Source organism: Mastomys coucha, unplaced genomic scaffold, assembly GCF_008632895.1.
Source record: "Mastomys coucha isolate ucsf_1 unplaced genomic scaffold, UCSF_Mcou_1 pScaffold9, whole genome shotgun sequence".
NCBI lineage: Eukaryota > Metazoa > Chordata > Mammalia > Rodentia > Muridae > Mastomys > Mastomys coucha.
The window spans coordinates 62,986,656-62,996,363 of NW_022196915.1; the positions used below are offsets into that span (position 1 = coordinate 62,986,656).

General features: G+C 48.4%; 1 protein-coding gene across 1 annotated transcript in view; it reads right to left on the minus strand.

Annotated features, from left to right (window-relative positions):
- Window positions 1–8,988: 8,988 nt before the first annotated feature.
- The window catches only part of Serp2 (stress associated endoplasmic reticulum protein family member 2), a 24,833-nt gene continuing 24,113 nt past the window's right edge, over window positions 8,989–9,708 (minus strand). Inside the window, 1 exon segment of the mRNA XM_031361908.1 lies at window positions 8,989–9,427. Within this exon segment, the coding sequence (XP_031217768.1) occupies window positions 9,387–9,427 (41 nt within the window). The 3' untranslated portion in view covers window positions 8,989–9,386.

A 9,708-nucleotide genomic window follows, 5' to 3' on the forward strand; every position in this document is an offset into this window, starting at 1 on the left:
GGTAACACAAGACTCAAACACAAAGTAGTCCAGAGTATAAAACACATCCCAGCCGAAGTGCCTGTGTCCTGCCCTCAGTTTCCCTTAGCAAACCATGTGTGGAGCTTTTCTCCAGAGCCAGGAGATGGAATGGAAGACAGTAGTTGTAATTTTGCATTCTCTTAGTGTCCCGTATTGGGAGGCAATAAACAGTTTTCATCACTAGGAGAAGGTGTCCAGGGAGGACTCTGGAAACTTTAAGCAGGGAACAGGGCACTCTCACAGGGGTCCCCGGGGTTCCGCTGCAGTGGAGAACAGGGTACCACTCTGAGATCCCACGTGGATAATGGTGGAAGGGAAGCAGGGTCTCCTCTAAGCTTCCCTGGCCTTGATTCTCCAGAAATCAACCTTTCCTCCTCCTTCCAGGGGTTTCCGGGAATTTCTCTCTTCCTGTAAAAAGTTATATACTGTGACTGTTCGGTTATGTACCTCCAGCCAACGCAAGTTTCAGGGAGGCAACGAAGTTCCTCCTGCCATCCATGTTCATCTCTGCTAGCTTCCGCCCATGCAGACTATGTGACCGTGTCGATTTGCTTCTGTTGAGCTTAGGCATCGTGGCTCAGGAGCAGGGCTTGAGGGCTGAGTGATTTTTCTCTCTAGACACTTTCCTGCAGGTTCCTGGCTGCTGGACGCCTGGTGGACTGGAGGTGACAGTCTCTCTGTTGGGTGCCTTCCCACACAGGCTGGGCTTCGAATGTGGCTTTCCTTCACTTGTCCTCTCCAGTCTTTTCCTGCCATCACATTCTGGGAGGGGCTCTGTGTTCTTAAGCTTTCCCACCCCGTCCTCATGTTAAACAGTAAACCACCTGGCTTCTGCCAGTCTCCTCACTGAACACTGGCTTTTATTCAGCTTTATTGTCCCAGGACCTAGCTCAGTGCCTTACGACACAGGCATTCCATAAGTTAGGGAATTAAGGAATGATTAAGCATTGGCTGGATATATAAGAAGACAGTACTATATGAAAAAAGAATTGTAAGTACTATATAAAAAATGAGCTAGGAAATTTTCAAAAAATTTTTGACTAAAACTCATAGTAAGACACATCATACTGCAATGTGTCATGTACACCCAAACACACGCACACACACACACACTCACATACTCACACACACACACACTCACACACACACACTCACACACACACACACACACTCACATACTCATACACACACACTCACACACACACACACTCACACACACACACACTCACACACACACATACACACACACTCACACACGCACACACACATACTCATACACACACACTCACACACACACTCACACACACACTCACACACACACACACTCACACACACACACTCACACACACACATACACTCACATACTCATACACACACACTCACACACACACACACACTCACACACACACACACTCACACACACACACACACACACTGGTTGAGATGTTTAGGAGAAAGGGCTTACCTTTACTATGTGAGACACAGTGTAATGATTTTTTTATTTAATTTTGCTCCATTTCAGTTTTCAATTAACTTCTCATTACAGAGTGTTAAAATGATTTCATAGCTTACAAGCCAATTCAACCTACAGCTTAGAAAGCATTGGCCTGGAGACCTTTGTTCTTCCCTTCATCCTGGAGAACTCACTGCCCCAGCATCATTAGCAGCATCTTAATGATGATGCATTTAATGGGAGTTGGTGTCTTTGCCAAAAACAAAACAAAACAAAACACAACCACAGATGCAATTGCTGTCCTAAGGATTTCATAGGCTGTATTCAGTGCTGGCCTTTTCTTTTTAAAGGTCCAGCCTGCTTTAAGAATGGTCTAATTTTAGCTCTTACAGAGCAAGCTGCTAATATCAGTGGTTTTTAGAGTTCCTGTTCATCAGAGTTTATGCTTGGAAACCATCGGTCTCTGTGCTGGCCAGGTACGGTGGGCTCCGGAGCAAGCCTGAAGAAGCCAGCTCATCTTGGATGCTTGCCTGGGCCTTGTGCTCTGTGCCCACTGTCACAAGCAGCTCCTCCTTGCCAATGCCTGGTTTTGTTCCTTGCTTGACTGGCAGAGAACATGGGCCTGTCTGCCTGCATTGCCAGGGCCTTAAATTAAGCTTCACTTACAACTCAAGTGTCTTTTAACATTTCTAACTCCATCCCGGTCTACAGGCCTGACTGACACAAAATTGTACAGTTCATGGCTGAGTTGTATGTTCTGTAAACAACTCCAATTTTCTCTTTGGACTCACTACCTGTCTGTCATTCTCTTTATATCTAAATTGCCAAGTTAAAGGGCAGAAAACGGCCACAGGGAGTTATATTTTTTTTAGCTGCTATCTTGAATCAAATCTATAAACTCTGCGTTCAGTCAGATGTTACTTTCAAACAAGGTTCCTGAGCGGGAAATGGAAGGAGTCCAGCTTAGGTGCATAGACCTATGACCAGATGGGGATTTAGTCTTTGTCTCTAAAGGAGTCTTGGCAAGCTGTTGCCAATTTATCACTCACGATTAGTTTACCTACCTTCAAGAGGTCAGACACAACTGCAGTGCAGGACAGGGGGGAAATAGGCTTGTATTCATGCTCTAGCAGGAGAAACAAAAAAAGAATCACATAAGGTACGTATGTATCAAAATGTAGATGATATGCTAAGCACGTGAGTCCCCAAGGGTGTGGGCAGGGCAGCTAACACACACACATCCTCTCAACGGATGCACCCTTTATTTCAAATTCATTCCTCTTCACCTAAAAAGCTACCTTCTCCTGAAGCCCCCCTCCTATTGTGTGGGTACACCACTAACTGTACACACACACACACACACACACACACACACACACAGTTAGTGGTGTACCCACACAATAGGAGGGGGGCTTCAGGAGAAGGTAGCTTTTTAGGTGAAGAGGAATGAATTTGAAATAAAGGGTGCATCCGTTGAGAGGATGTCATGGGTAGAAGCCCAGTGGACTGGCTGGTTTTGTGTGTCAACTTGATGAAAGGTAGAGGCATCAGGAGAGGAAGGAGCCTCTGTCCAGGAAATGCTTCCATGAGATTCAGCTGTAAGACATTTTCTCAATTCATGATCAATGTGGGAGGGAGGGCCCAGCCATCCTTGGGCTAGTAGTCCTGAATTGTATAAGAAAGCAGGCTGAGCAAGCTAAGGGAAGCAAGCCAGTAAGCAGCACCCCTCCATGGCCTCTGCATTAGCTCCTGCCTCTAGGTTCCAGCCTTGCTGGGGTTCCTGTCCTGACTTCCTCCAATGATGAACTATGACCTGGAAGTATAAGCCAAATAAACCCTTTCCTCTCCAACTTCCTTTTTGGTCATGGTGTTTCATCTCAGCAATAGAAACCCTAAGACATTGAAGATGATGAGGTAGCTTTCTCCCAGAGCCAGAGGCAAAGCTCAGGCACTCAACAGTGGCTGTCTCAGCTCTTCGTCACCTCCCCTCAGCTCATGGCAAACAGTGGGCAATGTGTTGGCACATAGACTCTGATTGTTTTATTAAATTTTTTGAAAGATTTTTTTTTTATATTCATGAGTGTTTTGCCTATATGTCTGTATGTATACTACATGTGTGCCTGGTGCTCATGGAGGTCAGAAGAAGATGTTAGGTCCCCTAGAACTGGAGGGAAGGACTATTGTGAGCCAGCAAGAGGTTACTGGGACTGGAGTTACAAGCAGTTGGGCCACCATGTGGATGCTGGGAGTGAATTGACCCTGGGTCCTCTGCAAGAACAGTAAGTGATGTTAACCACTGAAGCATCTCTCTAGCCCTGACACGAAGATTTTTTTAATGATTAAGTTGAGGGATGTGACTCGTAGTAAAGCAGTTGCTCAGCAATTCACAACTCCAGGTCCAATCCCTAATACCATCCTCCAAATTATTATCCTCATTTGTCAGAGATGGGGATCGACTGAGGACCTTGTATAGTCATCACTGAGTTACAACCCAGAACCCCTTCCCCCCCTTTTTTTTCGGGTTTTTCAAGACAGGGTTTCTCTGTATAGCTCTGGCTGTCCTGGAACTCACTCTGTAGACCAGGCTGGCCTCGAACTCAGAAATCCACCTGCCTCTGCCTCCCAAGTGCTGGGATTAAAGGCGTGCGCCACCACTGCCCAGCCAGCCCGGCCTTTAAAATTATTGTGTTTAATTGTGGTCAAGATCTGCACGGAAAAGTTTGTCCTCTGAACCGAGCTGAGTTGGATAGATCTGGGGCAGTTGTCTTCACCAGAGCCATGAAACTATCATCACAATCCATTTCCTCAGTGGCTTCCCCATCCCCATCTTTATCAGGGGACTCCCAGCCACTCCTCTTAGCCAATCGCCACCACCCTCTTTTCTGTGACTATGAGTTAGATTAGTTAAAAGTAGTCTTACTTCACCCAGCACCATGCCTTCCAGGTTCATCTGTGAAGCAGGTCTCTCCAGAACCTTCTGCCTGCTTAAGGCTGAATAATGCTCTGCTTATGAGTATGCCGACTTGGGTTGTCTGTTTACCTCATGGCTGCTGGCTGCTGTCCCCCGGGAGATCCCTGCTTGGCTGCTGTGGCTAATGCTGCTAGGAACTCAATTGTCCAAGAATCTCTCTCTTCAGGCCCTTCTTTCAGTTCCTCAGGCGCCACCCCCAGAAGCAGGAGAACAATCTCAGGTCCCTGTTCAGTGTCCACTCTGCTCACCGACCCTAATCATCATGTCTCTAGTGACTTGCACTGCTTGGCTGGTGGGTTCCGTCTCTGCTGTGTTTCTAGGCCAACCTAGGGCCCGCAGCTACATCTCCCATCTGGATGTTGTGTAAGGTACGAGGTAGGGTCCACACTAGGCTCATTGGATAGGCAAACTCCGGCAGAGCTGGTGCAGCGGGGAGGGCGAGAAGTGTGCAGGGAAGTGTGTGTTCCTCCCCTCCTGTTGTCACACATTTTGACACAGTGTGTGCCTCTGATTTTGTTGGAAAGGACAATTCTGCTCCTAAAATAAAAATAGATCTAATCTATTCCCCCGTGGGAAAAAAAACAGCAACCCACAGAGTAAAGGGCCTGCCAGACATCCTGGGGTCAGAAGTGGCTCAGCCAGGACAGAATCCAGGCTCCCTGTCTCAAGGGAGCACAGCTGTCACCAAGCCAACTGCCAGAGAAGGACAGCAGCATCGTCCTCTGTTTCTCAGCTCCCCCTTCTGCTTGCCCCCTCCTGCTTAGAGCAGGGGAAAGATGGACCCTTGCTGGGACACAGCCTCCGCCCAGGGGTGCCTGGTGATACAGACAGCAGCAACAGAGCCGCCACCTTTCCTGCAAACGTCAGCTCAGAGCTGGGTCTGGAAGGAGGCCTCTCTGGAGCTCTCCTGTTGGCTCCCCAGATGCATCCTGGGAAGGAGTTCCGCATGCTCTGAGACAGCTTCTTCCCAAGAGGGGATCAGCTTACTGGTGTGGACAAGAGTCTGTGTGTGTGTGTGTGTGTGTGTGTGTGTGTGTGTGTGTGTGCAGAGATCGAGGCAGAAAGAGACCCAGCTAGGACCTTCCATAGATTTCCAGGCTAAGCAATCTGATGTGCTGGTAACAATCTTCTGGCACACAGGAGTAGTTATGTCAGTGGGTTTTATTACTGAGGCAGACATACACATACACAGAGGGAAAAGAAGAGCGGTGGCAAGAGGTAGAGAGGAACCCTACTTTTGAAGCCCCCTCAATTTGACAAAAGCCTGATCTTAGAGACTCCCGCCTGGCAACAGGCACAGGGCAGTGAGACATCACGCTGAAGAAGCTGCAGTGTGATTCAGCCCACCAACCAGGTCCCTTAGCTCAGCTCCCATAAGTCATCTGGGCCTTGTCCTCCTTTGGGGGTGTGGGAGGGGGAAGGAGGGAGAAGCTTCTTTGCAGATATGAATGATTAAGTAATGGAGAAAGGCCCTTGGCCCTCCGAGGCCTGCAACGATCCCTCACTCCATCTCCTTCTGAACGCACCTGACCTTGAAGTCACACTGTCTGGGCTGCTTTACATTTTAACGTGACTGTTTCAAACTCCATTTTTCTGTCTGCTTTCTGGTCGTCTATAGTCAAGACCAAGGTTGGGGAGGGAGGGGCTTACTCCTGACAAGCCTGGCTGCTGCAGTGGCAGGTCTCAGCACCCTGCTCCCCTCTGCATTGTCTCAGTCCTTTGTATGCAAGGGAGGGTACTTCTCCCACACCTTTGTGTTAACTGTCTGCCAGGTAACTGTCTGCATTTGTCCTAGCCCCTCCCTGCCTTGCTCTGTTTCAATAGCAGAAATTAAAGGGGAACCAGGCTTCTGTGACCACCTGAGTACTGCCAACTGACCTTCGGGAAGGAGGCTCTAGTCATTTTGGTGTGTGTGTGTGTGTGTGTGTGTGTGTGTGTGTGTGTGTGTGTGTGTGTGTGGTGTCTTGGGCTGCCAGATCCAAGACTTTCAATGAAGCTTGAGAAGATCCTGGCGTTAAAGGCCACAGCCTAGGCAAAGCTTGCAACTGAAAGCCAAAAATAAGTAACCCTGTAAGATACAAAGTAGCAATGAGCAGGGGCGGCGGCAGAATGGAGGCGGGCACTTCGAGGCCCTAGGGACATGCTGCCCAGGGTGGCATCCTTGCTGTGGAGATACGCTGACTATTTTCAGCTGCTTGGTTCTCAGATGCCTAGCTGCCATGGGAAGGCTGTGTACTGGCTTCCTCCTGTGCCCTTGTGCCCGAAACTGGCAGCGAAATTCAAGCTGGGTTATTACCTCATCGACTTTCCCCTCTCTGCCTCGGGGGAGAGTCTAGTGTGGAAAGCAGCAGGAGTTTTTCCAACACAAATAAGCCATCATCTCGGGGAGTGGCCATGATGTTAGAGATGGGGATGGGGGGGTTTCACTGAGGATGCATGACTTCCCCCAGGGTAGCCTCAGCCCCCATCAGGGATGCAAGCCAATTTGAGGCCTGAAAGATGGAGATGTCCTCTGAAAATCAGGTTTGGTGACTCTGTCCACATAATGACACTGATTCACAGGAGCAGCGCTGCTCTTTGCTGACCCTTGTATGTTTGTGGCAGTTGCTGGGAAAAATAAGTCCCCATGCTGGAGCTCAGGCTTCAAAGAAGCTGGCACAGTGGGTAATCTCCTAGATGCCTTGGCATTCTTGAGCACAGATTCATTTTTGAGACTTGCCTAAAGGCCACATTCATATATTACTACAAAGAACAATGATACATGGAAACGTGGAACTGACTACAGTGTGTGCATAGGAACACTTTCTCATTAGTGGGGCCAGCGAGTCAAACCATCCATCCCTCTATCTTGGGCACTCATGCTGCCCCAGCATGTCCTAAGATTGGGCAAGATGTTGAATGCGAAGCAAAATGTTCCTTGTACAGGCCCCCTGAGACTATCTTGACTATTATAAGATGATTATGAGATTGTGGGCTGATTATACATGCAATTATAGGTAGATAACTATGGATATAATTCATGTATAGTGTTTACACTTTTTAAAAAGCAATGTAACTCACATTGTACCGTTTGCTTTCCACAACAGCCCTGTTAATGTCAGGGCATCTTTAAACACACTCATGAGCACACTGAGGTCCAGAAAACAAAGCAATGGGCCAGAACCGAGGACCAAAATTCCAATCCTGGCCTAGTTCTATGATTCTATTCTGCCTTCTACGGCTCGAGCCCTGCCAAAATCATGTACCCACCAAAGGGCTCCTCATTCATTTCTTCATGTGGTTCATGGATATTTCCTGAACTTCGGGTACCATTCTCTTTTTTGGGTGCAGCAGGGAAAAACATAAAAGAACTTTACTCTTCTGCCTCTGGATGGGGAAACCTGGCAGTTTGGGTTTGATAACTTGCTTATTTCTGCCTTGGCCATGTTTTCCAAACCTGTTTGAACCCAATGTCCTGAGATGACGACTTTCATGCTCTCTGTAGCTGGAACAGCCCCAGTTTAGTCACTCTGGTGTCTCTTTAGAATTATTAATAATACTCATTTTTGTGTGTGTTAAAAGTATCCTGGCTTGGGTGATAAACCACATGATCACCTTCCAGGGGCACCTGGCAAGGTTGTAATTCCCACCTGAGAGCTGTGCACAAGAAAGCGACTCCAGAAGCCAAGGGTGATGGGGATGCTGATACGTGGACCGTCGTGTTGCCTTTTTGGTGGGGTAGGAAGGAGGATGGAGGGGAGAGGGGCCTGTTGGGAAACTCAGAAGGTGGGAGGATGGACAGCATTCAAAAGCATCACCAAAGATCCAAGAGATCTAAACGCCCTGATTGGAAACTTGCCACTTAATGTAATGAAGTCTAACCACTCCCAAAACTTCCATCCTAAATGTTCTAGTAAGGTTAGGGAAAAAAAAAAAAATGAAAAATAGGATAGCAATACAAAGAAGGAATTAAGTAACTACAGCATACTTAACGCTGCAGGTAACCGTTCTTAATCCTGCCTGCAATCTCAGGCCTGCTGTAACTTCTTTCTGTGACATTGAGCTTTATGAGGCTCTGAGGAGTCTAAGAGGGAGAAGATGGTCTGCTGCCCGCTGCCCACTCGGAGTGCTGACGAGACCTGTGCAGTCAGCCGCTGGGCCCTGTGTTAGCACGGTTTTCACCAAGAGGCGGGAGACATCTGGGTCTGGCCTGTTTTCAGGCAGACTACAGGGAGATAACAGCTAATCAGACTTAACACACATTATAGGCGCCTGTTTTTTGGACTGAAGAAAGAAAAGAACAACAAAACCCAAACACGGGCTAAATACATATCCAAATTCATCTATACACAAGTATATATGAACACACTTATTAAGAACAAGTGTGTAACAAAAGCAAGACCACCAGAGCTGCCTATAACGGGCATTCAGGCAATGATGTGGAGTCAGGGTGGGGACCTGATAAAACCAACTCTGGTTCCCCATTGCCTAACCCAGTTCTCACCCGCCCCCCGCCGGGTCCCTCTTCAGCCCCTCTGCTGTTTCTCTCTGTAACTCGCATGTGGTATTAAGGTTGAATGAAGACATTTATTTGTAAAACCAATTCCTGACACAGAAGAGATTGATTGGCAGGATGTAAAGGGGTGGTCGCTCAGAGGGCCACATGCACACCACAGTGAAACCCGGGGAACCAGACAGACAGCGCCAGGGCCACCGCCGGGCCCCCCACGTGACTTCCGATCAGCCAACAGAAGAGCAGAGTCCTTTCCGCTGGAGGATACGGATGCACGGAGACGTCCTGCGAGAAGGCAATTTGGTCTGACCTCCACCATGGAGTGTGAGGGAACGGGGGACCTCCTCTGTATAACCCATGGCTTGTTTGCTTCCTATAGACCCGCTGAAGGCCTCAGTGGTCCTTCACCTGCCAGCAGGAGGGCATCAGCGTACGACTTCCCGGCCCTCTCACATGCCCATCCTTATGCTCTGTATGATCTGGAAGATAGCTGGAAGAGGAAAGAAAACAGACAGCTCAGAAACCAGACAGCTAACGCTGGAACCCCAATCCTCCCAGCAGCCTGCTTCTGCTGCCCCTGCCCCTCGTTGGCTGGCTCAGAGCTGATTAGATACTTCCTAGATACGGTAACAAGGGGCCAGTGAATTTCTTTCAAAGAGACAGCCTGGCTCTGGCTGTTGATGGATGCCTCTGGGATTAATAGATAACTTCTGCTAATTCCACCAGGAGCTGTAGCCAGAAACCCCTGAGGCATGGAAGATACCCTGGGCC